We start from the raw sequence: 26654 nt of genomic DNA, 5'->3' as shown, positions 1-26654 counted from the left end.
GCTCAGGGCAGCCGCTGTGCTCGCCACCCTTGGAGATGCTGGAGGGCAGGGTGTGCCCTGGGCGAGGGGCTCCGGGCTGGCGGTGCCTCTGCAGGGGAACCCGGGAGCTGGGACCTCCCCACAGACGGGGCTATCCCTCGGTCTTGCTCTGGGCCCTGCTCTTACTCCGAGGCTTGCATGCCCAGCTGGCCAGAAATGCTCTTCCAGCAGCTGGGACCAGCTCCGCCAGTCAGCTAGAGGTGGCCGCCACGGACACGTCCTCAGTGCGGGGCCAGCCTGCACCAGCGTGGGCTCCCTGCGGCCCACAGCAGCCCTCCTCTGGCAAAGCAGAGCCCGAGCAAACGCCAGCCCCCTGCATCCACCCCGGCTCCTAAATCTGAGGCAAGACAAGCAAATGCAGTGAAATCTTCAGTGGCTCAGAAGAATGGAGCTGAGTGAGAAATCAAAGCAAATACTCCCATATGGAATTGCTGTGGGAAATCAGAGAACACTTCAGAAGAGTAGTTTTCAAACAAGACCCACCAGTGCACTGGCAATCAATTCAGTGCTTTGAGACCAGCATTGTTTTTAAAAGAAAAAAAAAGAAGAATAGAGTATATCAGAATTCATCAGGTTCCAAGGGAAATCATATTTGTCATGTTTTTACTTCACTACACCATAGTAAGCGTATTGCTTCATGAAACTCTTTAGTTATATATATTTATGTACATATTTATGTTTATAAACATTTATATACATGCACATCTTATATGTGTTTATGTGGTGTGTATTATGATGAAAAATGTAAATTCTTACAGTAAGAGAGGATTTACAAAGTTTCAAAAACAATGGATAGGACTTGGAATGGAGATGTGTAGGGAGAGCATTTTAAGCCCAAAATATTCCCGATCTTCTCTTCCAACAAGGTGGTCTTCTCCCCATTATCCAAGGCAGAGATCCTGGACTAAGTCAGCCGTGAGTTTGTCTCTTTCTGTTCTTGCCTTTTCTTAAATGGATCAGAAGTGCTAGAGCAATGGAAAGGTTGGGGAGGGCAGGCAGGTCCCCAGCCTCATGTGTCTTCCCTTTCTTCCTCCTCCTCCTCCTCTGAACGCTCAGTGGCCAGCTCCTAGCAGGCGGCAGGGGTCCACCTCCTGGAGCAGGAGACCCCTGGCACGTCCTAGAGCCAAGTCTCGGCTCCCCACACCCCGTGCATTGAGCTGGTTGGCAAATGCAGATGATACAACTGTGTATATGTGTGTGTGTGGGTGTGTTGAGAGAAATAGAAATAATCTTGAAAGAGATGATATATCATCTCTTACCAAAATGCAAACCCAAACTGTCATCTTACACACAAAGTCTGAAAAATTCTTGCAGGCCAAAGACTCCGTGATAATTTATAGCTGTGATTTTGCATTTCTTTGAATCTCCTCTCAGTCCGACTTCGAGATCGTTGATGTCAATTCAATACCCCCACAGCTTGCCCCCCAGGAAGGGGTCTTAGCTGTTCACCCCTGGGCGTGTTTTGAGCCCTTTCCCAGTTCTTCTGGCAAGTAGGTCATACTTTGGGTTTGTGTGTTTTAAATTTTTGTGTTTTTTTTTTCTTTCTTCCTTCTTAGATTGTAATGAAGTGAGGTATACACATTGATTACGGATTTACTACATCGCCACTTTGTATTTTGTGTATTTATGAAGTTTTAAGTTTTACTTTTGATAACAATGGTATGGTTAGTAAAATAGGGTGACCAGTTTTCCCCCACCCTCCAGCCTGCTCTTCAGAGATAATCCCTGGTGACAATTTGGTGAGGATTCTGAACTTTTCTATTTCCAAACACACACACGCACGCTCTCACACACACACACACACATTTACCCTGCAACAATTTTCCTTTCACTTCTGTGTAGCACAAAACAGTCTACCTCATTCTTCTCCAGGCATGAAGAGTATTCCCCGCATCTTCATGGTCAAAATAAATACAAAGTAGCATGGGCAACTCACCGGATGTGTCCCAGGGATGGGGTCACTAAGCGGACTAACTGTCCCCCATTAAAGTCTTCCAGGCGAAGTTACCACTCAGAGTCTGTAAGATGTTTAGTTCAACTTTATACATTTTATCTGGCCAGGAAGCACCTTCCCATGTTAAATGCAGGCATCCTCAGTCATTCGGTAAATATTGAGCGATTGGTAGGAGCCACTGGCTGAGCCTGGTGGTCCAGCTCTGAACACAGTGGACAAGCGCCTGCCGAGGGTCAGACTCACACTGCGCTGTGGGGAGAGTGGGTTCTCAGAGAGCACAGACCTGCCCCAGCTAACACAGCGCTGAGAGTCTGCAGAGGCGTGTAGATTTATTCTGAACAGGTGCTATCTAAGGATGGAGCATGAAGAATGGTGGGAATCTAGCACAATCAAGGAAGACCAAGGGCATGCGAGGCGTGGGGAATGCCTGTGCAGGGCCCGCGGGCTGGGGCACAGGGGGCACTCAGGAGGCTCACGGGTTACTGATCCAGCGAGGGTTCCAGAAAGGCGCAGCACAAGAAGGGCCCACCAGGCTGATGATGCAAGAGCTGAAGCTGAGCCACCAAGAAGACTCCCGTCAGGTTAAACCTCAGTTGTGTTCTTCACAGGATTCCAGGATGATACACATGAGAAAAAGTACCTAGAAAGCGATGGTATAAAGCATCTCCCCCGGACGGTCACGTGCTCTGAAGCACGGCGACTGGGAGATCGGGATCGGGGAGGAAGTGAGGGAAGTGAGGGAAGACCCATCAGACATGGCGGCACACTTGGAATGGATGAAGAGAAAAGATAGAGTCTCCAATATCATGCTCAAAGATTCTTGATGGAGCTGCCAGTAATCTAAAAACAGAGTGCATGACCTCTCAGTCATTAAGGAGGACAAGAAAGAGAGATTAACTGGCCGGGGAGGCAAGGACAGAAGGCCACAAGGAGCCACACAAAGAGAAAACATGGCAGAAGGAAGATGTCTCCGTTCAATGTAAGACATAAGGTTATACATTAAATATGTGCAAGCTATATGAGGGATGATATAAGATATGAGGTCATACCGTTGACCCTTGAACAACATGGGGTTGAACTGCTTGGATTCACGTATATGTGGATTTTTTTCAATAAAGTACAGTATGGTGGTGTAAATGGATTTTCTCTTCCTTATGATTTTCTTAACTACATTTTCTTTCCTCTAGCTTATGTGATTGTAAGAATAATATCTATAGTACATATAACATACAAAATATGTGCTTATCAGCTGTTTATGTTGTTGGTAAGTCTTCTGGTCAATGGTAGGCTGTTAGAAGTTAAGTTTTTGGGGAGTCAAGAGTCCTATGTGCCCCTAACCCCCATGTTGTTCAAGGGTCATTTGTATATTTAAAAAAGGAAGACTCCCAGATTCAGCTTAAAAAAGAAATTAAAAAAAAAATTAGAAAAACCACATTCTCCCTCCCAATCTAGTTACATCCCACTTTTAAGAGACACATTTAAAACAACACCCCGCATCAAGTGAAAAGTACACGGATGGGCATCCATGGAGCAAATGCAGATTAAAAAAAAGTTGGGTGTCAGACAAAATAAATATTGGGGTAAACCAAGAAGCACCTCTCACAAAATGATAAAAAGAAGAACACACAATGGAGACAGGAACATCAGAGCACTTTATGTACCCAATAAAGTCACTGACATATACAAAACAAAAATGTTTGGAATATTAGAAACACGGTGTCAGATTAGAATGCACACCAGTCTAAACCTTATCAGATTAATTAGAAAATCGAGGTGTTGCATTACATAACTTGCAAGATTGGATATGTATTATGTACATGTATTTTAATATCACGTTTGGATATATACAGCTTTGAAGTTCCAAACAGAGAATTCTTTCTTCGGAAATGTGCACGCCACATTTAAAACACTGAGTCACATCACATACCGGCTCGCAAAGTAAACCTCAATAAATTCCACCAAGTAAAAAATGTCCAGGACACATCCTGTGGCCACGATGCAATTAAACTGGAATTTTCTAATAAAAAAAAATTATAAGAACAGCAAGGCTACATCTTGGAGGTTTGACCATAAGACATGAACGACAGCAGTCCCCTGCAGAACCGAGTCTAAGTGGGAAATCAGAACTACAATTACAGACCATTTACAAAACAACAATTGAACGTCATGTTTCAGAATTCATGGGGTTGTGGCCACAGGGGCATTCGGAGGAGAATTTGGCTTTAAATAATGATGATGATGACGGCAGTACTCGTAATCACAAGTAGCCAATAAACTGTGTTAAGGGGTTGACGTCCAGTATTCTAATTTATTCTCACAAAGTTGCCGTGGGGTGGCTACTACAATCATCCGCATTTTAAGAATAACGAGACCGAGTCACAGAAAGGTCAAGCAGACGTTCAAGGTCAGACTCTTAGTAAATAATTGCACTGCGATCTGAACCCAGGCTGAGCTGGGCTCTAAAGTCAGAGCAGGTAACTGCTGCACACCATTCTGTCTTCTCTGGAATAGAAAGAACGAATTTGAACAAATACTAAGCTCTAGAAGGTAGAAAAAAAGAAAATATAAGAAACAGAGAGGGCAGGTGAAGAGTAAAACTCAAGCAGAAATAAATGTAACAGAAAGCAAACCAAAAAAAGTAGATGTTTGCACTGATTCTAAGGATGAGTCCTTTGGAAGCACAGAGCAAAGGCAAGTCAAAGCAGAGAGGGGGGCACCCGACAGAACTCGTGCACAGAGTTCTGGAGAAAACCTTGCAAATTAATGGGCAACTCCATGCTAGTAAATACGAAAATCAAGTGATGGAAATTGACAAAGGAAAAGACTTTTTAAAAATCGAGTGGTCCATAGAGAGCCCATAAATGGACCCTCAACTCTATGGTCAACTAATCTTTGACAAAGCAGGAAAGAATGTCCAATGGAAAAAAGACAGTCTCTTCAACGAATGGTGTTGGGAAAATTGGACAGCCACATGCAGAAGAATGAAACTGGACCATTTCCTTACACCACACACAAAAATAGACTCCAAATGGTTGAAAGACCTCAATGTGAGACAGGAGTCCATCAAAATCCTAAAAGAGAACACAGGCAGCAACCTCTTCGACCTCAGCCGCAGCAACTTCTTCCTAGAAACATCGCCAAAGGCAAGGGAAGCAAGGGCAAAAATGAACTCTTGGGACTTCATCAAGATAAAAAGCTTTTGCAAAGCAAAGGAAACAGTCCACAAAACCAAAAGACAACCGACAGAACGGGAGAAGATATTTGCAAATGACATATCAGATAAAGGGCTAGTATCCAAAATCTATAAAGAACTCATCAAACTCAACACCCAAAGAACAAAGAATCCAATCAAGAAATGGGCAGAAGACATGAACAGACATTTTTCCAAAGAAGACATCCAAATGGCCAACAGACACATGAAAAAGTGCTCAATTTCGCTCGGCATCAGGGAAATCCAAATCAAAACCTCCATGAGATACCACCTCACACCAGTCAGAATGGCTAAAATTAACAAGTCAGGAAACGACAGATGTTGGCGGGGATGCGGAGAAAGGGGAACCCTCCTACACTGTTGGTGGGAATGCAAGCTAGTGCAGCCACTCTGGAAAACAGTATGGAGGTTCCTCAAAAAGTTGAAAATAGAGCTACCATATGATCCAGCAACTGCACTACTGGGTATTTACCCCAAAGATACAAAAGTAGGGATCCGAAAGGGTACGTGCACCCCGATGTTTATAGCAGCAATGTCCACAATAGCCAAACTGTGGAAAGAGCCAAGATGTCCATCGACAGATGAATGGATAAAGAAGAAGTGGTATATATATACAATGGACTATTATGCAGCCATCAAAAGGAATGAGATCTTGCCATTTGCAACGACGTGGATGGAACTGGAGGGTATTATGTTGAGTGAAATAAGTCAAACAGAGAAAGACATGTATCATATGACCTCATTGATATGAGGAATTCTTAATCGCAGGAAACAAACTGAGTGTTGCTGGAGTGGGTGGTGGGGTGGGAGGGATGAGGTGACTGGGTGATAGACACTGGGGAGGGTATGTGCTCTGGTAAGCTCTGTGAATTGTGCAAGACTGTTGAATCTCAGATCTGTACCTCTGAAACAAATAATGCAATATATGTTAAGAAAAAAAAAAAAGAAGAAGAAGAAGGTAGCAGGAGGGGAAGAATGAAGGGGGGGAAATCGGAGGGTTAGACGAACCATGAGAGACGATGGACTCTGAAAAACAAACAGGGTTCTAGAGGGGAAGGGGGTGGGAGGATGGGTTAGCCTGGTGGTGGGTATTGAGGAGGGCACGTTCTGCATGGAGCACTGGGTGTTATGCACAAACAATGAATCATGGAACATTACATCTAAAACTAATGATGTAATGTATGGGGATTAACATAAGAATAAAAAAATTTAAAAAAAAATCGAGTGGTCCAATAACCAAGGAGAGTTTCAAAGAACCACCTCAAAAGTGGTGCCGGGACCAGACGATTTTACGGAAAAATTATTTCAAGCTTTTACTAGATGTATTTTAAACTATCCTAACTATTTCGGAAGGTAGGAAGGGATGTCGGCTTCCCATATCTTTTATAACACCAGCACGACACGGGATGATGATGGGCTGTTTCTATTTGTGGATATAGATACAAAAATCCCAAACAAAATAGGGGCAAAGCGAGTCCAGGTGTTCAATAAAAGAATCGCTCATTGTGAGCCAATGAGACTTGAAAGAACACCAAAATGCGGGTGGCCCAGCCTTAGGAAAGCCAGCCACAGACAAATCGGAAGAGGAAAGATATATGAGCATGCCAAGGAGCTGAGACAGCATTTAATAAACAACACCCATTCTTGGTGAAAATGCTTCCCAAGTTACAATTAGTAGAATATTTCCTTAACATAATAAAAAATAATCTTATCTTGATACAGCAGTCAGGATCTTACCATAAAATGCTTGCAGGGATTTTCGTCACTGTCTAGAAAAAGACGTGGAATGTCTCTATGTGTCATTGTTCACTAATGTTCTGGAAACTTCAGTGATATTAAAAAATAAAATGAAATCAGTAGTATATGCATTTTTAAATGAAATAAATTTTTAAAAAGATTTCATTTATTTATTTGAGAGAGAGCAGGAGAGGGAGAAGCAGACCCCCCGCCCCCACTGAGCAAGGAGCCCAACATGGGACGATCCCAGGACCCCGAGATCATGACCTGAGCCAAAGGCAGACGCTTAATCAACTGAGCCACCCAGGCGCTCCTAAATGAAGGAAATTTTTTAACATTCAGTTGGAATCAGTTGGAAACTCAAGAGAAGCTATTGAGTAGCTAGGGCATGAGGGAATATGAGAGATCTACAAGGTTGCCAATTATGAGATAAATGTGCAAAACCTGTGACTTACTTATGTATAAGCAATCCCCAACTAGAAAATATATTTTACAAATGGTTCCATTCAAAATAGAAATAAAAGCACTGGGAAATAAACGTAATTAGAGATATTTAGAACCTAAATGAAGAATATAAAATTTGATTGAAAAGAAAATTTAAAAAAATTAAGAAATGTTCTCAGATGGGAAGACTTTCTCCCTAAGTTCATCTGTAAATCCCAGGCAATCATAATAAAACTTTAAACCAGATACTTTAGAGCCCGAGAAAAATCATTGTAAAGGCAACCAGAACTACTTGTTGGCAAAAATTAACCATAAATTTCAGTTTTGTTCCTCAAAACAGGAACCTTTATTTTTCTAGTTATAAGTGTGATACACGATGTTAAAAAAAAAAATAAGGCGAAGAAATTATTAAGTATGAAGGAAAAGTTTTTTGTAAAGATCATCCCCCAGCACTTTATGTACCCTCCAAAAAATTATTAACTGGTGTTCATTAGTATGAGTCCGTTTTTGTAAACAGAACTAGTCTCTAGAAACAGTTTTACAGTTTCTCAGTGTTGCGATGTCCAGCGGACCTCCTGTGCCCACGTATGGCGATTTCTTGTACCCGGGTTATTGACTGCACAATGTGGCACTGCGTGATGGACCACAGTAAATTTAAAACAATCTCTCACTGGTGTACATTTAGGTTGTTTCCACTATTTTGCTTTTTGTGAGTGAATTTTCTTTTCTCTTTTTTTGGGCGGGGGGGAGTCCGTGCTCTGCATCAGGCTTTCAGCTAAGCAGCTCCTGGGAGTATTTCCCTTGGTTTTCTCGGTGGTTAGTGTGGTCGCCACTCCGTGGGCCATCAGCTAAGCCGTAAAGGGGCTGCGCACTGCGCTCGAGGCTGCACAGGTCCCCTCAGCGTCTCAGCCCTCGGCCAGGGCATTTGTGCTCCTGCCTGTCCCTCCTCCGGGTGACAAACCTCGTCGTGTATGGCAGCATTTTCTGAGCGTCTCCCATGGGCGAAGCCCTGGTTCCAGGCACTGGGATTTAATGACGAGTGACCTTGGCCAATCCCTTCCGAGCAGGGACGGGTGGATGTGCCTTTCTTGAATGTATCCAGATACTTCTTGAGATGAATTATATCTTCAGCCTTTAGCACATCGGAGGGAATCTATATATTGAAGGGGGGAGTCCTGTCCTGCTTTGTCCTTTGTCTCAGAGGGAGGGCATCCTGATGACCCCACTCGTGCCTGCATGTTGACAGCCGAGATGACCTTCCAGGATGTGGAAGGGCAGCCGCCCAGGTGAGGGACGCCTCTCAGCGTCTTACACACCTTCTAGGCTCTTCCAGAGAAGCAGTTTCCGAAATGTCTTTCTGGTGGCTCGGACTGGTCATCTACTCTGAGGTGCAGCCCACTGGGGCTGCATAGTCACTGGGGTGTCAGCTGGCTACCTGGAGTCCTTCATTCCGTGGTCCTAGGGGGGGTGTTTCTCCAGAGCCACAGAACCAATGGGTGGGTGGATGGATGGATGGATGGATGAGAGAGAGAGAGAGAGAGAGAAGGAGAGAGAAATATAAAGAAAGAGGGGTACTCTGCGGGGTCGGCTCACACAATTATGGAGAAGTCCCACGATCTGCCAAGTGCAAGCTGGAGGCCCAGGGGAACCGGCGTGTGTATACTCTACGCCAAGCCCACAGCCCCTGAGAACTGGGGCAGCCAACGGTGTAAGCCCCAGTCCGAGTCCAAAGACTCAAGAACTGGAAGTGCTGACATCCCACATCCCAGGGCGGGAGAATATGGTGCCTGTCCCAGCTCGGGCCAAGCACATTCGCCCTTCCTCTGCCCTTTGTTCTAGGCAGGCCCTCAAGGATGATGGATTGGGTGATGCCCACCCTTTCCTCAGTCTACATTCAAATGCTCATCTCTTCTGGAAACCCTCTCACAGACACACCCTGAAACAATGTTTGACCAGCCATCCGGGCATCCCTCAGCCCACTTGGGCTGACACATAAAATTAACCATCACACATTTTGCTTTAGCCCGGAGTGGGAAAGCTTAGTTGAAAGGGGCCTTTGAGATGCTCACCCACCCATTCATTCATTCCTTGAACATGATGCCCCTCCTCGGCCAAGCCCCAGCCCAGCTCTGGGGACACAAAATTAGGGAGACATCGCCTCTCCCCTCCAGGAGGTACCAGAGGAGGGGAAGAACGAGGGTATGGAACCAGTTTCAACTCAACCGCTCACATACCAGCTGGGAAACAGCCCAGATCTGCTGCGTCTTTGTCCGGTCCTGTGCCCCAGCCAGTCCCAGCCACAGGCCCCAAAAGAGAAGGACCATAAACATCTTCCCTTCATCCTACCTCCGAGTCCCTCCTCAGTTCAAGACAGAAAACACCCCCTGGGCTGAAGTGACCCAACTTGAAAAATTGCCTTTGATATAAGACACTGTCGGGGAATTCAGAAATTCGAAACACATTTTATCAGCTAGTTCTCCATATGGTTATTTACCCTCTCAACGTTCTCCAGTGAATTAAGTGTATTTTATCCAGATGGAAATAACCGTGTCCTTTCCTCCAGTGAGTTAGCTTTGCCCAGCATTGCGACGGACCCGTCATGCTTTTTCAACAAGAGCTGAATGAAACAAATGGGAAGGAAGGAAGGAAGGGCGGGAGTGAGGGAGTGAGGGAAGGAGGGAGGGAGGGCGGGTGGGCGAGCTTACTGACCCTGCTCCCCGGCACAGTCCAAAAGTTGTTTAAACTCCTTTAAAGGAGGAACTAGCCACTTCTTTGCCCTTTGGCTTTATCCTCTTGGCCTTTGCATTTTCTATATGGATGACAGCACAGCCAAGGTGGGTCTAGAGGTCCGCGGAGGACCGTGATGGGGCGTCAGTCCTCATCCCTCTCTGGGGTGCAGTGGCCTCGTGTGTGTGAGGGGACACCCCTCCAGCCCCAGCACTCCGTGGAAGGGGTGGTGGGCGAGCTAGTGGTTGGGAGCCAAAGGCCTCCAGGGAGTGGGAGAGCCATTTCCCGGACTAAAGCAAATCCTTTGGGTTTTTCTGCCGGAAGTGAAAGCAGCTGGTGCTATTGGTGTAACCATGCTGGAAGCTTCTCTGCGCATCCCTGGGAAGCCTCTGGAAGAGACCCTTAAGGTCGTCCTGCGGAGGACTCGCTAGGGGCAGAGAAAACCCGACAAGAGCCTGGCCAACACTCGTGGAGCCTGGGGCAAAATCCCAGAAAGCACCCTGGCCAGGCCTAGAAGACCTTTGGAGAGGTCCTGTACCCCTGGGAAAGGCAGAGCTTGCCCCCAAGCTCTGCTGACGTTTGGGCCCATTAGGAGCCATAGCTGGTTCCAATGTCCTGAGCACAATTACCAAAGCTAAGCAGAAGCATGTGACCAAGATACTGTGTTTCCAATTATTCTCTCTCCCTTCTCTCTCCGACTCTCCCTCTATGCCAGGCCTAGAGGAAAAATAGTCTCCCACCGAAGTCCAATTCTGGCCGCTCCTCTACAGCCCTTTTGTAATTATTCCCTTCCTTTGTTACATTTTCCTTAAAAACAAGGCTCATTTTGAAAACTGTCTTTGCTCTGCACCAAAGGGGTTAGCCCCCTGCCCCCAGCACATCACCAGCCTCCCATCCCATGGCCCCTGCCACCCCCGCGTGAGAGCCAAGGCTGCAGAAAGTCACGGTTCTCTCCGGAAAAGCTTATTTTTAAAAACTGACGGTACTCATCAGGCACTCCTGCAAATGGTCCACCGGGATTGGCACAGTGTCCACTGAGGAATTTGACCCACCCGCAGCCAACTTTTCCACTGCTGAGTGAAGCACACAGCCTTGCACCTGGTCCCAAAGTCCCCAGATGTTTGTGTCCTGGAAAATGCCCAGTGAGGGAGCTCGTCTTTGCTGGGACGGCTATGGTGGGCTGGGAGAGTATGTGAACAGGAAGGGGGATTGGGCTTCCTTTCTAAGAATCCAGGCAGACGGCGACAGAGCTTGGTGGAAAAGAACACAGAGGCCTGCACTGGAGGGGAGAGTTTAGGCGTTGACTGCAGGTGACTGGCTCCTCTCCTAGGCTTGGGGTGGGATAAAAGACAGTTTCAAAAAGCCTCTTGGTCCCTGGATGTTACCGTTATGTGTGCCAGTAGCATTGGAGAGAAGAACATCTATTCTATGAGGACTTTTTTTTTTTTAGGCAAAAAGAGAAATCTATCAGCTTGCATATGTGAATAGATAGTGTGGCATCAGGTATGGCTGGATCTAGGTGCTCATATTACATCATTTAAATTCGTCCTTCTCACTCTTTCTCTCTGTCCTCCTTGCTTTCTCTCTACTTGCTCCCTACCTGTCCCCCAACCTCTGCGAGTCCTATACTATCTGTGTTGGCTTTACTCTCAGCAGCTGTCCCCACACAGTGGCCCTCAGCATCTCCATATTTATACCCTCCCCATTTAGCACCAGTGCAAGGCCAGAATGATCTTAACACAAAACTTTGATTATCTTTCGATTTTTCAAATGCCTGATGGACCAGGGCTGGCTATGAGCAACACACACACACCCTTCTCCATGCGGCCCAGGTGAGCTGTGGAGAGTCCTGATGAAGTTAACAAAATGCAAAGAAATTTGGATATAAATATATAAATACTCATAGTGACCTTTGCATTGAGAGTTACTGGTTCTGGGAAGTTGAACTGACAGAATCAAAAGAACTCCTGTTTTGGGGATGATGAGCATTACCATTTGGATTTGAAAGGGGGCATCTGGAGTAAAGGTGAGTAATGAGAAGGGAAAAATAAAACACTAAAAAGCTTGAATTCTATGTATTCTTCAGCCAATAGATCTGACCATTGCATGTCTGGTTTTAACAAATCCTCTCAAAACGAAGCAGTTTCTTGGCAAGCAGACTGTGCCCGCTGGGCCCGGTTCATGACTTAGGGGCACATAAAATGCAGAATTGATAAAATGAGAGTTTCAGTGGTTTCAGGGGAAAGAAACAGACTGTGGGCTGTGGCTGGAAGGGGAGGTGAGCATGAGGAGAGAAAGTGCAGGGTGTGAAGTACTTGTTCAAGAAGATAAGCAGGAATAACGTTTCGTTGTCAACATGGTGCTGAGGATAACAGTGCTGTGTGCGTACTTAAAACTGTGTTAAGATGATAGACCTCGTGGGAAGAATTCTCACTGTAATAAAAGACAAAGGGAAAAAGGGAAGAGATGAAGAGGATAAGAGAGAGGCGGATAACAAAAGGAGGATGTGGAGTTGACACATAGTTGTGTGTGTGGTTTTTTTTTTTTTTTTTTGGAGGGAGAGAGCGTTTGCCCGTGAGCAGATCATCGGGGGGAGGGGCAGAGGGGGAGAGAGAATCTCAAGCAGGCTCCACGCCCAGCGCAGAGCCCAATGCGGGGATCGATCTCTGGACCTTGAGATCGCGACCTGAGCCAAAATCAAGAACTGACTGAGCCACCCTGGTGCCCCTCGACACATGGTTTTTAAAAAACAGAAGCGATCTGAGTATGTTTCCACCCTGTTGCTGGAGACCCGGTGCGGAGGAGAGAGTAGGTGACCTGCCCGTGACAGGGATGATAATCAGTGTCAGCGTGAAGCTGTGGAAGAGAGTAGGCTCCAGAGTCACGCTGCCTGGTTTAATTCCTGCTGTCACCGAGCCCTAGCTGTGAGATCTCGAGAAAGTGACGTAACCTCTCTGTGCTTCGGTGATCCTTTTTGTAAACTGAGGATACTGATGGAGCCTACAGTAGATTTTTGTGAGGATGAAACAGTAAAAGCAATCAGAGCAGTGCCTGGTATACCACAGGCTCTGGATACATATTAGCAATTATTATTTTGTCGTTGCTGTGCATCAACACTCTGGAGGAGTGGGAGCCAGAGAACAGATGGGGATGGGGGGAGGGCCCAGCCTCAATGGGAGGGCGGGCGTTCCACTACCAAGGGTGTGGAGAGTGTGTGTGGATGGCAAATGCATGTGCAGATTCGATGGTAGAAAGCCGGGAGGATTGCTCTCTGACAGCTTCTGCATTTGCATAAAGCAGGAGGAGACATTGGGTCTATGATGGCAAGGGAGGGGAATCTAGTTCCTGAGAAGGGAAAGTTTTGAGATTGTCGTTGTTGAGAATGTACGATCAGGCTAACTATGGAAACACCGTGTAACTGCTGGCCAGAGCCGGGGGGGACCCGGGGGGCGGCCACGGGTGTCCCATGGCAGCAGTCTGCTCGGGGGTGGGGGCGTCCCCTGCACTCGGGGGTGGGGGTGTCCTCTGCAGGGCTCGGCACCCTGCAGCCAGGCATGGGGCTCAGCAAAGGCGGAGGGTTCTCCCTTACTTCAGATGGAAGGACATAGAGTACAGAGTTTGAGATACTGGGAAGAGGGTGGCTTGATGAAATGGACCGACATCCAGTTAATTTGTGCTATGCATCCAGAGCAATGCCTGACATAGAGCGAGCTTTCCAGTATTTTTTCATTCATTCTTTTTCATTCATTGCTGTTGGTGGCTATAGATGGTGAATAAACTGATAAAATTAAAGGGCTAATACAGAAAACAATCAATGTGTGTGATGTAGGTGTTGAAAAACAGTCTTCTTTTAAGAAGAAATGCTCCTTTCGGGAGCTCTGAAAGGGCTTCTAGTTAATGAAATGTTGGAAGGTCTCTGCTTTTCCTTATTCGACCCTGGCTGTGCACACGGCAGCCCCACGGTTTCCTGTTCTGGCAATGGCTCTGCGTTGTGGCTTGGGCCGGAGTCAGGAGCTCTGGACGGACCCCTTTGCCACCTGCCTCCTGGGAACTGAAGCCGAGGGAGGGGACTCGTGGTGACGCCGAGCCAGGCGGGCTGGGCTCAGAGAGGTGGGGTTGACCGGTGTGTGAAGCTGGTCCTCCCTCAGTCAGGCTGTGAGATGGGGATGGGCGGGGACGGCTGATGGAGCGGGAGGCCCTGGCCAGGCTGTGACCTACCGTCTCGTACACTCAATCGCCCTGACGGGTCGGCACCGGGTGACACTCCCAAACCGGGTCACAGTTTGCATCTGGAAAGGAGGATGAGGCAGCAGCGGTTCTCAGACTGGGCTCCTGGATTCTGGGGTTTCTCTGGAGATGCTACAGGACTCACTGGGGCTGGTGAAAGGGGACAGGCAGGCACATCCTCGTCCCCTTTTCCCCCCCGAACCCGCTCCCTAGACTGGAGCCCCTGCAAACTTGTTGGAAGCACAGATGTCACAAAGCTCGGACCTCTGTCATCTCTAAAGACATCCCATGACTCCACGGCGCTTCGTGGCTTTGGGTCTGTGTTTCCCTTCTCCGTGCCTCAGTTTCCCTGTCTGCAGAGTGAGGGTTTGGATAAGAGAAGCTCTGGCTTCTGGGAGTGGAGGGGGTGGTAAACACTGGGGTTCCCCGAGCCCCATGTGGCAGGCCACATGGGCGGGCCAGTGCCACCAAAGGAGGATCTCCCCGGCTGCCCTGCCTCATGGGCACCGGCTCCCCGTCGCTCTGTTCCAGGCCTCTTGTCCCGCTCCACTTGTCAGTAGCAAGTCACACTGCTTCTTTCTGCTTCCTCTTTCCTCCAGGGACCCACGAGGTGGTGGCCAAGCCCAGTCCAGTCACCACCCGCCACCCAAGGGCCACAGATCAGGAGAAGAAGAAGGGCAGCCTTACTTCCTCTCTGAGGATGGACCCGCACAGCCGTTCTGGAAAGAGCAGAAAATCTACAAAACTCCGGTCCATCTCCCGGTCCCTGATGCTCTGTAATGCAAAGACCAGTGATGACAGCTCAAGCCCCGATGAGAAATACCCCGATCCCTTTGAGGTTTCCCTGGGCCAGGGCAAGGAGGGGATTTTCCACTCGTCTGTGCAGTTGGCGGATACGTCGGAGGCTGGGCCCAGCAGCATTCCTGATCTAGCGTTGGCCTCTGAGGCGGCTCACCTCCAAGCAACTGCAAGTGATCGAGGCAAGAGCTGTAGGAGGCTATTCTTCATGAAGGTATGCCCAGGACTTGCGGTGTTGGAAGACTCTGTGGTTGGTTTCGGGTGCTCTGAATGAAAGTCTTTGAACCCTTTTACTCTGAGATCAGGAAGGCACAGAGTTCTAATTCTGAGCAAAAGCAAGGAAGAAGTTGAGGCAGGGATCACGGGAATGACAATAATGAGCATGGTAGTGAATCAGGCTCAGTTAACCTTCTCACTTGACTCAGTGAGATGCTGTGGTGGTGGGAGGTAAACTGAGCCTGGATCCCTGCTGGAAAATGCGAAGGGCGATGGTCAGTATACTGGCAGGTTCTCATCTCAGGCAGGCACTCTCCGGCATACCCTCGCAGCTCAGGTCACTGACTTACGGGGCCTGGGCGAGTAGCAGACCTTATGTCACTCAGGGCAGGGATGGAGGATCAGTGTGTTTGATCTTGCTGCCTGGAATGCTCTTCCCCATCTGAAGCATTCAGAGGACTCACTGGTCCCCCTCCTTCAGGTCGCTGCTCAAATGTCCCTTCTTCAGAGAAGCCTTCACGATCACCTTCCCAAAAAGGACAGTGAACTCTCCCCTCATCACTTTCTATCCTCTTTTGCTGCCTAAGATTTTTTCAGAGCCCTTCACTGTTTAATGTCATATCACATTATGACCGTCTGACTCCTGGCCAGTTTCCTCCCCTTCATCTGGCTCTCCCCCGTCATCCAGCCTCCTGCCACCGGACAGGACAGGACGCCCCTGCCAGTTCCCACATGGGTGTGAGTGCTGGAGCTGATAAGAGGAACCATGGTGAGGGAGGGAGGGAAGCTAGGTAGTGGTTGGAGACCTGCCAAAATTCAGAATGCCCTCTCTTCCATTAGACCATATTTCAAGTTGTGTTATCACAACGAGATGGAGATTGCAAGGCACCAGGGGACAGAGGCTGACTCAAGTATTTTACTCTTGAATTATTCTCAATTGAGTACTGAGCCTTCAGCCCTCCATCCAAGGTGGGGTTTCTCAAGGGTCCAAGCAGCCCAGAACCTTGGAGGTCGTGCAGCTTACCCCACGACAGGCCAGCCGGGAAGGGTTTGTTCCACCCCTTATCGGCACGGTCACACGATTGTCAACAGCAAGTGGGGAAGGCATTCCAGTCCCAGTGGAGGGGATCCAGGACCTTTGCACAACTTGCTTCCTTGCAGGGGAAAACCACTGTTTAACATGTATACAATAAACACTATCATGGAACATTATACAGCAGGTTAGCAGGTCAGGCCCCAGAGAGGGGATAGCCCCGGTGATCTCCAGACACAAGCAGCTTCCGCAAGGGCCTCACCCAGCCCGGGTTACTACATCACCCACGATGTGACTTCTGTTGGTATGACCTGAACTCACCCAGTAGGACAGAAGGAGGGACCAGCATCCCAGTGGGTTTGGGGGAGCCTGGCCAGGCTCCTGGTTTGCCGTGAATGATGTGACTAGTATACAACCCACCAGCTGAGAGTCAAATTTATTGATGACGAGATCACGTTGTCCAGGTTAGAGCTCAGATAAATGAGATTCAAAAACCATTTGGAGATTCCAACAGACACCCAGAATGAATCATTCACTTGCTTCTATTTAATTGCGCAAGTGTTTCCTGAGCACCTGTTATGCTCAGGAAGGATCCCTGCCCTCAAGGATCTTGTCTGAAGTGGAGTAGAGAATACACTCCGAAGGGCTGTCGGAGGCTCACAAAGAGGGAGCGCGTCTCTGGCGTTGGATATCAGTACATTCAGTGAGTGTTTGCAGAGTACTGGCCTGTGGGCCGTACAGACCCAGTCCCTGTCCTCTCACAACTCTTATTCTGGTGGGGGGACAACTATGAACACCTCATATGTGATATGACATTAAACAGTGAAGGGCTCTGAAAAAATCTTAGGCGGCAAAAGAGGATAGAGAGTGATGAGGGGAGAGTTCACTGTCCTTTTTGGGAAGGTGATCGTGAAGGCTTCTCTGAGAAGGGACATTTGAGCAGCGACCTGAAGGAGGTGGACCAGTGAGTCCTCTGAACGCTTCAGATGGGGAAGAGCATTCCAGGCAGCAGGAACAGCATGTGCAAAGACATGAAGAAATGAGTGATTTGCAGTGGCAAAGGGAAGAGTGTGCCTGGGGGATTTTGGGCAGGGGAGGGCGGCAGAAGGTGAAGCTGGGTGGTAGCCAGGGCACGCTTGGAATTTTGTTCTAAGAAGGATGGGAGACTGAGCGAGCAGTGGAGTGGCCCAGCCCAGCAGGGGAGCACTCTGGCTACTGAGGGGAGAGTGCAACGTGGGGGACCAGCTAGGGCTTTGGCAATAACCCTGGCCGGAGGTGATGGGGCTCTAAGACGGCGGTAGTCGCACTGAGAATGGTCAGAGTAGATTTATTTTCAAGGCAAACCCAGGGCATTTGTTGTCCGGATTTGTCTTGTGAGGAGATGGGTGGCAGCAGGCTTCACTTCTGGTTTTGACTTGAGCAACCCCGGGAAAGCGGACGCTCTGTGTTGAGGTGGGAAACACTCCGGGCTGGACACATGATCAGGAACCGAGGAGATGTTCCCCGAAGGACCCGGGGTTCGGCTCAGTGGGGGTGGTGGAAGGAGCCGCATACGCGAAGACATGGAGGTGAGGAGGCACTGAGGACTTCTGTGTGTGTCTGGAGCTCTGTAGACGGCACCTGTCTGGTGGCAGGAGGCTGGATGACGGGGGAGAGCCAGATGAAGGGGAGGAAACTGGCCAGGAGTCAGACAGGCTTCACCTCTTTGGTCTCCGTGATGCACAGGTGCATCATACTTTCATGGTTTAAATAATGTATCCGCAGCTCTTATTGTCTCCCCAAAACCTCGGGAGGAAGGTAGTCATGGCTGCATCAGTATTTTGGGGGGCAGGGTGCCATATGGCACAGGGTTTAGGGGGTGTGGGCTCATTAGTCTGACTGCTTGGGTTTGAGTCCAACTTTTCCATCTGGTAGCTGTACCATCCCAGAAATTCACGTTACTTCCCCATGCCTCCACTTTCTCACCGATTAAATGGAGAATGTGAACAATATTGTTTAGCTCACAGGGGTTTTTATCAGGATTAAGTGGTAAGTATTTACATAAGTACAGTGCACATAGTAATTCCTTACTTAGCATTATCATTACTATTTCCGGTTTAGGAGGGGGACACTGACTGTTGTTGAGTGATAAAGTAATGAATCCAGTAGCATTTCCTGAGCACCTCCAATGTGTCCGGAGCATGAAGAGTTGTAGCTTCTGCGGTGCTCGTGGAGATGGGGACAGCGCACATCTCTCCCGTTTCGGGGTGTGGGTGCAGACATGTAAGGGGAGGCCCAGGAACACTGGGGGATATGCAGCTCTATCTGCCGGAAGGCACCCTGGAGGAGGCGCCTGTTGACCGCAGGATATCCAGGTCAAGAAGTCCAGATCACAGGGAGTGGTGTGAGCAGGCGGAGGGGCAGGAACGGAGGCTCGGAGGTGGGGAAGGGGTAATGGGCGCAGTTAAGTCACGCTGGGGGCAAGGATGGCCCGGGAAGGACAGGAGGGCCACTGTGGCCAGCTTGGAACCCAACACGAGCTCTTGTTTTTCCTTCTCAGGAGCACGGGTGATCTTGAGCCACCCAGGATCGGATTCTCAGCAAGTGAGGGTTTCAATGTCTGAGCAGGTCTTCTATCAAGAGTGCCAGGGCATGAGGGTCAAAGGTGACAGCTGGTCCCAATGTCCTTCCTGAGGGTGCCTCAGTATTGAATAACACCCCACCCTCCCCTTCTCGCGGGGACATTCTAGTCCCTGCCGCGGCTCCTGCCCTGCCCTGCCCCCAGGCGTGACTCAGTTGGCCCAGATGGACTCCTCAGTCTCCAGCAATACCATGGTTACACTGATTTCAAAACAAAATCTGGAAAGAGGCCCCGTGACATCAGTCTCTCATCTAGAAATGCCTAATATGAAAATTAAAGAAGAGGAAGTTAGATAAACAGCCAAATAAAAAAATGCCATCTTGGATGTGTTGTGCTTGGCATGACCGGGCCTGAGGAAATGAGTTCCTGGGGATGTGCCAGAGCTGAGCGGGTTTGCACAGGGTCCGGAGTGAGCATCCGAGCCTGCATCCTGTGTTAAGGCACTGGTGAGGCTTCTTCAGGGGGAACTTCCAGGCCCCCGGGGATGAATTGAAGTGGAAGAATGTTGAAAATTAGACTCTAACCCAACAAACAAAAATACTCAATTTATCAGGCCTAGACCCTGAAAAGGAGGAAATGCACAGACTCCTTGGCTACTTCAGACCCAGTGTCTTTTTTTCAAATGGAAAGAGTATTTTAAAATGCCCTTTAGGTAGGATGTGGGGCCAGAGGGAAGGAAGCTCAGGCAGGCGGAACTGAAGCTTTACCCAGACTGTGCTCATCTCCTCCTTCCTTGTTCTCCCTCCTCTTATCTCCCTTCTCTCCTTCCTTCTGTTTCTCCAAATGCTGGCAAAGCACCTGCTACGTCTGCTATCTATCCCCTGGGGCTTAAGAAACATATCGGATACTGTTCCTTCCCTCAGGGAGCTCGTGGTCTGGAGAAGGGGACAGGTGTGAGCATAATGGATCCTGTCCCTTGTCCCCTCCTCCAAGCTATGTTCAACTTGTTTAGCTTTCTTAGGGAGAGTCTCATGCAGAGGATGAGTAGCAGAATTACATCCTCGAAGGAGCCTCCTAGGTTGTCTTTCACTTCCCCAGAGCACTCTACGGTAGCAAGATTTATGCTCCTCAGATAGGACTTCCCTGGAGGTGAATGGGTCCATGTGACTGTGAAATCTCAGTGATCTCAGAATGCAAGGATGAGCTCAGGTCCAACAGAAGTCCCTCCTGTCCGCCCCTCCCGGAGGCTCCGCACGCATGGATGAAGGACTCGGTAGCGCTCTGCGGGAGCATTAGGATGAGCCAGAGCCGTGGGTGTGCAGGTAGGATGAGGGGGGCAAAGGCAGGGGGTGGAGGTGGGGGTGGAGGGAGGGAGACGTGTCGGCATCCCACAGTGCAAGCCTGGCTCCAGATGTACAAAGAGATCCTTTTACTTTTATTTTTTTTAACACATTTTTTAAAAGATTTTATTTATTTATTTGAGAGAGAGAGAGAGAGCATGTGAGAGAGAGATCACGAGCAGGGGGGAGGGGTAGAGGGAGAAGCAGACTCCCCGCTGAGCAGGGAGGCGGCTGTGGGACTCGATCCCAGGACCCTGGGATCATGACCAGAGCTGAAGGCAGATGCTTAACCGACTGAGCCACCCAGGTGCCCAGTTTTATTTTTTTAATTATTATTTTTAAATATTTTAATTCCAGTGTAGTTCACATACAACGTAATATTAGATTCAGGTGTACAATATGGTGATTCAACACTTCCATATATCACCCAGTGCTCATCACGACAGGTGCCCTCCTCAATCCCCATCACCTTTTCCCCCACGCCCCCTCCTCCCCATGGGTGACCAGCAGTGTGTTCTCTAGAGTTAAGAATCTGTTTCTTGGTTTGTCTCTCTTTCTACCCTATGCTCATTTGTTTCTAAAATTCCACATATGAGTGAAATCATATGGTCTTTGTCTTTCTCTGACTGACTTATTTCGCTTTGCATAATACTCTCTAGCTCCATTCATGTTGTTGCAAATGGCAAGATTTTATTCATTTTTATGGCTGAGTAATATTCCATTGTATGGATATACCACATCTTCTTTATCCATTCATCTATCGATGGTCATGTGGGCTCTTTCCATATCTTCGTTATTGTAGATAATGCTGCTGTACACGTTGGGGTACATGTATCCCTTTAATCAGTATTTTTATATTTTGGGGGTAAACACCCAGTAGTGTAATTGCTGGATCGTAGGGTGGTTCTATTTTTAATCGTTCGAGGCACCTCCACACTGTTTTCCGCAGTGGCTGCACCAGCTTGCATTCCCACCAACCGTGCACGAGGGTCCCTTTGTCTCCACATCCTCGCCAACACTCGTTTCCTGTGTTGTTGATTTTAGCCATCCTGACAGGTGTGAGATGATACCTCACTGTAGATGGATTTGTGTTTTGCAACTAGAATATTTTTATTTTTATTTTTATTTTTTTATTTTATAGTTTTATGAGTTTAATAGTTCATAAAACAAATCAAGTATTGAAAAACCAAGCCAGATTGGTCCTGGCTGTCTGGGTCTCCCAGGGGGCGGGACGACGGGATCCTTTTAAAGAAGTCATTGTCTGCCGCAAACTCACAAAGACATTTTCCCACGTTTCTCCTGGAAGCTGTGTTGTTTTATCTTTCACATTTGGATCTTTAATTCTTACCAAGTCGATTTTGTATACATTGTGAAATATATATTTAAACATTTTCCCCCGTGTGGATATCTAATTGATCCGGCACGATTTTTTGATGAGCCTGCCCAGGCTCCCCTACAGGATGGTGTTATCATAAAAAAGTCACCATATCTGTCATCTATCTATGTAACTATGTATCTATCATGTGTCTATCTCTGTCTTTCTGTTCTCTCATTATGATCCATTAGTCTTTTTTTTCCTTTGTGCTAATATCATGCAGTTTTAATTATGATAGTTTTATAGTATTTTTTTGATATCTGGTAAGTCCTCCAGCTTTGTTCTTCAAACTAGACTTGGTTATGCTGTTGGGATTTTTCATTTTGCTGGATTTCTCTGTTCTGGGGGTTCTGTCTAATTAACCTCTGCTCTTATCCTTATTATTCCTTTCTTCTCCCTTCTTCACGTCCAATGTTTCGTTCTTTTTTTTCTAGCTTTTTGAGATGGCAGCTTGGATAACTGATCTTCAGCTTTTTATTTTTCTCTAATTTAAGGCTATGAATGTCCTTCTAAGTTTAGTGGCTTCATCCATAAATTTTGATATCCCATATTTTCATTATTTTAGATGGTATAGGTGTTCTATTGTGATTTCTTGGGTGACCCTTGGTTTATTTAGAAATGTATTGTTTAATTTTCAGGCAGTTGGGGAATTTCTAGTTTCTGTCTCTGTCGTGGTTCCTAGATTGATTATTCTATAGTCAGAGAAGAGAGTGTATTGTGAATAAGTTTAACAATGGAAATATGTTGAGATAGAATATATATGTTGTTGTGGGATGCAATGTTCTATGTATGTCTCTTAGATCAAGTTCAATAACCATATTATCCAGATGTTTTTCTCTTTACCGATCCTATTCCTCTATTAGTTACGGAGAGCAGTGTGTTAAAGTCTCTGGTTATGATTGGGGATCTGTTTTTCCTTTTAGTTCTGTCAATTTTTTCTTTCTACATTTTGAAGGTATATTTTATGTGCATAGACATTTAGAATTAAAAAAAAAATTTTCCTGGTGTATTATCACCTTTATAACCTACAAATCTCCATCTTTTGTCTAGTGATAATTTTTGCTAAAAAATTATTTGCTATTAGTAAAGTTTAACCTACTGTCTTTTGGTTACTTTTCTCCTCTTTTTTTTTTATCATCAACCTGGGCTCATGTATTTAAGGAGTATCTCATGTAAAAGCAGCATGTAAAGTTCATTTTCTTTCACCTTACGATCTTTATCTTATAATAATGGGTATTGATTTACACTTGGTTTTCTCTCTCTTCTTGCCCTCTTTTAGTTTAATATATTTTTTACTACTCCATCTCCCCTTCAGTTGGCTTGTTAGTTATACATATTTTTTTTTTACTATTTTTGTAATCATTAAAATATAAAACACAATCCTGAATGTATTCGAGTCTCATATAAATTAGCACTTGGATCAGTTCTCAGACAATACTAAGACCTTAGAACACACAACTCCATTTGTACCTGCCCACGTTTTTGATATTTTCTCATGCATTTTATTTCTATTTATATGTAAATCCCAAGAATAGATGCGTATTATTGTTCTGTCCAGTCAGTATTCATTTACGTTAATTTCCATGTTTACCCTTTCCGTTCTTCTTTTTTTTTTTTTAAGATTTTTTTTTTTTTTAATTTATTTATCTCAGAGAGAATGGGAGACAGAGAGCATGAGAGGGGGAGGATCAGAGGGAGAAGCAGACTCCCTGCCGAGCAGGGAGCCCGATGCGGGACTCGATCCCGGGACCCTGGGATCATGACCTGAGCTGAAGGCAGTTGCTTAACCAACTGAGCACCCAGGCGCCCCCCTTTCCGTTCTTCTTCATTGCTTCCTGCACTTCTGTGTCTGTCCCAGCATCACTGTCCTTCTGCCAGAAGCGGACCTGCCTCTAACACAGGCAGGACGGGGCCAGGGTTCAGATGGAGCTCGACATGCTGAATGTCTAAGTATTTAAAAGTCACAGATCAAGGTCACATATGTCTAAAAATAATCTGTTCTTTCCTCCTACCTTGGCAAGTATCCTTTCTTAAGAACTTGGATAGTCAAGTTCAGAGACGTTCTCAGGGTTCTGCACGAGAGTGGGGTGACACAGGGGAGAGCCATTTCCTGGCTCTTGACCACTGGCCACAGTCCCCTCTGTCTTGCAGCTCCCGGCACTGTCCAGGGTGGACACCTGCCCTGTCAAACAGCCCCCTGGCGTCCCTGCAGCCTAGGGCTGTGCACCCCAGGGGTGTGATTTGCCCTCAGCAGGATAGACAAAGGGGAGACATGGGGTTGGGGCCCAAGCTCCCCTGGGTGCAATCTGATGCCTCCTACCTCATTGGTTTCTTACTTTCTCTCCAGCTGGATATTAGCAGATCACCACATAGGCCTCAGGCACTACATTTACTCTCTTAGGAGCTGGCAGCCCTTTTATGGTACTGGTTGGGATTGGGAACTGGCACTTAACAATAGTTCTAGAAATATTTGTGGGAAGAATGGCTGCATAAATGAGTATGCTGTTGCCACCCTTAAGGCAGAGAGCCTGCTGATGGAGCCTGAGCTTGCCTTGGCTCTTTGAGCCGCCGTGTGGGTTCACACTGGACACTGCTTTGGGCATTCCCACTGGCTGCGGCCCGGGGTCACCGGGCACTCAATCTGGGAGTAGGGGACAGCCGCAGATGGGAGCAGACGTGTGGGAGGTCCTCCCCCGGGGCCGCCCTCCTAGAAGAATGCAACATGCTCTGATGCACGTGGGAATGGCCTCCGTAGTGCGTCTGGTCCTGCTTCCCTTTGCAAATTCACAGTATCGGTTAGGCCAAGTCAGCACTCGCGCAGTGTGACTCAGGATGGATGAGGTCAGATCAAGCGTCTGAATCGCGGGCTTGGGCTGGGGGCGGAGGGAGGGTGGTCAGGGCCTCCCTGAGCGGCCGAGTTCCTGCCTCTCCCTGCCTGTGAGCCGCTCAGCCTGTGGCTCTGAGGCCCAGGCTGCCTTGGCAAGTGGGAAACCCAATCCTTTGGCCGCCTGCCTCTTCCTGCCGCAGACGAGCAGCTTGTGAGGGCTGAGAGCAGCCCCTGGGAGGGAGGCTCGGGGCTCCAGGACCCCCATGGAGCAGCTGCATCCCCTGCGTGCAGGGGGAGGCTGGGAGGGAGGCAAGGGCGGTCCACGTGCCAGCAGTGGGAGGGGGGGCCCACAGGTATGATTCACATGCACTTGCTGCCCGGCTGCCAGACTCCACGTGACTTCTCGTCCCTGTTTCCATTCTCAAAGGGCATTTGGAGCTATTTGCCTGGAAGCTGGTCTTTTGAACCTCGTTGGTTCTGTCAAACACCATTTGGTTAGTGAGAAGGGGTTTTGGTGGAAAGAAGAAGAAAACAGGGGAAATCGGGAGGAAGTAGTAAACCACCTACCTTCTCAATTCTATTTCTCAACATGGCCTTTCGTATGGACATCGCAATCCACCGAAGACGGCTTTCCCCTATTCTTTGCATACAGCGCAGTGGTTCCAGTCCCTGAGCCTCTACCCTTGCTGTTCCCTCTGCCTGGGATACCTTCCTGTCTTACTTCCACGAGTCCCATCTTGGTCATCCTCCCTCTGGGCTGCAGGATGCTCTTCCTGACCCTCCCCTCCTCCTGCACCCCGAGCTCAGCCATCCCTACCAGAAACAACCTTCTCCCTCTGCATTTCTAGGGCATGCCATGCCTCCCGATCCCACCACACTAACGAATCACAGAAACACACACGTGTCAGCTCCCCCTGAAGAATGAATTCTAGGCACTAGCTACCGGCAGGAAGAGTCGACTGTGTCTGTTTGTGCTTCCGTCAGCTTAGGACAAGGTCTGGAAAAATGTTAAAGGCTGCGTGAGAATCCACCACATAGATGTATCAGAATTTATTATCTCAGGATCTTTAAAAAATATTTTAGGAAATGTCAAGACTATAAAAAGACATTTATACAATGTACGCACACTCTAAAAAAAAAAAAATGAAGATGCCTTGAATACTTGCATACCGATCCTCAAGTTTAAGAAACAAGACTTGCCATGAACTTGGAGGTCCCCTGAGTGCTTCCGTCTGGAAGTGCCTATATAGAATTCTCTCCAGTGTTTCCTCTGCATGCACTGGGCCCCTCAGCAGGTAGGGTCATAACTCTTGCTCCAACCAGGAAGCATAGTTAAACTCACGAAGGGAAAGATGCTCTACTAGGTTTACTCTGTTTTTGCCCATTCTGTCGTGTTTCTTTCCTCTCTGAACGTTCCAGCTCTTTTGTCATTTTCTTTGTATTTGGAGAGCTTCCTCCAGCCATTCTCTAAGGGGGGGATCTGCTAGCAGAGCCTTCTGTTAGCTTTTCCTTTGTCTGAGAATATCTTTATTTCCCCTTCGTTCCAGAAGGGTATTGTCAATGGAGTTAAGGCATATAGTTGACATGAATTTTCCTGCACTTGAAAAGTCTTGCGCCCCTTCCTTCTGCCCCCCACATTTTCAGTGAAATCTGTTATTTGTGTTAGCAGTCTTTTTGTTTGGTTTGGTTTTTATACATGTGTGGTGTCTCTCTGGTTGTTTTTATGGCTTTTTTCTTTGTCTTTAGTTCTCAGAAATTTGATTGTGAGGCATCTTGGGGTTGATCTCTTTCTATTTCTTTGTTGCTATCTCCTCATTTTTCCTTTGTTTGGAGAGAATTGGTAAGTGACCGTTAAAACATTTTTATGCAGGCTGCTTTATAATCCTCTCCGGAGGATTCCGACATCAGGTTCCCCTCAGTGTTGGCATCAGCCCTTTGTCTTCTCTCGTTCAAATTATGAATTCCTGGTTCTAGATGCTAAACGTGACTGTTAATTGTATCTCGGCTATTTCCATTATTATGTTCAGAGTCTCTTGATCCGATTTAAATCTTGTGTTTCAGCAGGCAATACCTACTTAAATTTAGCATGTAGTTCTGGACTATTTTTGTGGACCTCTGTTGTAATGACATTTCGGTTTTCGGAGCCCTTGCAATACTATTCTGGTT

At 47.4% G+C, this 26654-nt stretch overlaps 1 protein-coding gene across 2 annotated transcripts in view; it reads left to right on the top strand.

Moving 5' to 3' along the window:
• The window catches only part of IL16 (interleukin 16), a 100450-nt gene that overhangs the window by 14714 nt on the left and 59082 nt on the right, over nucleotides 1–26654 (top strand). Inside the window, exon 2 of one of the 2 annotated variants that reach the window (XM_035024261.1) lies at nucleotides 14939–15351. In XM_035024261.1, the coding sequence (XP_034880152.1) occupies nucleotides 14939–15351 (413 nt within the window). Of the gene's footprint in view, nucleotides 1–14446; nucleotides 15352–26654 lie in introns of those variants that run through there. The other variant, XM_035024262.1, reaches the window with a different exon arrangement.

The sequence above is a fragment of the Mirounga leonina genome, unplaced genomic scaffold (genome assembly GCF_011800145.1).
Source record: "Mirounga leonina isolate KUSES-001 unplaced genomic scaffold, KU_Mleo_1.0 Mir_178, whole genome shotgun sequence".
Lineage (NCBI taxonomy): Eukaryota > Metazoa > Chordata > Mammalia > Carnivora > Phocidae > Mirounga > Mirounga leonina.
Note: the sequence above shows the minus strand (reverse complement) of the source record. Positions and strands in the feature narration are given on the sequence as shown.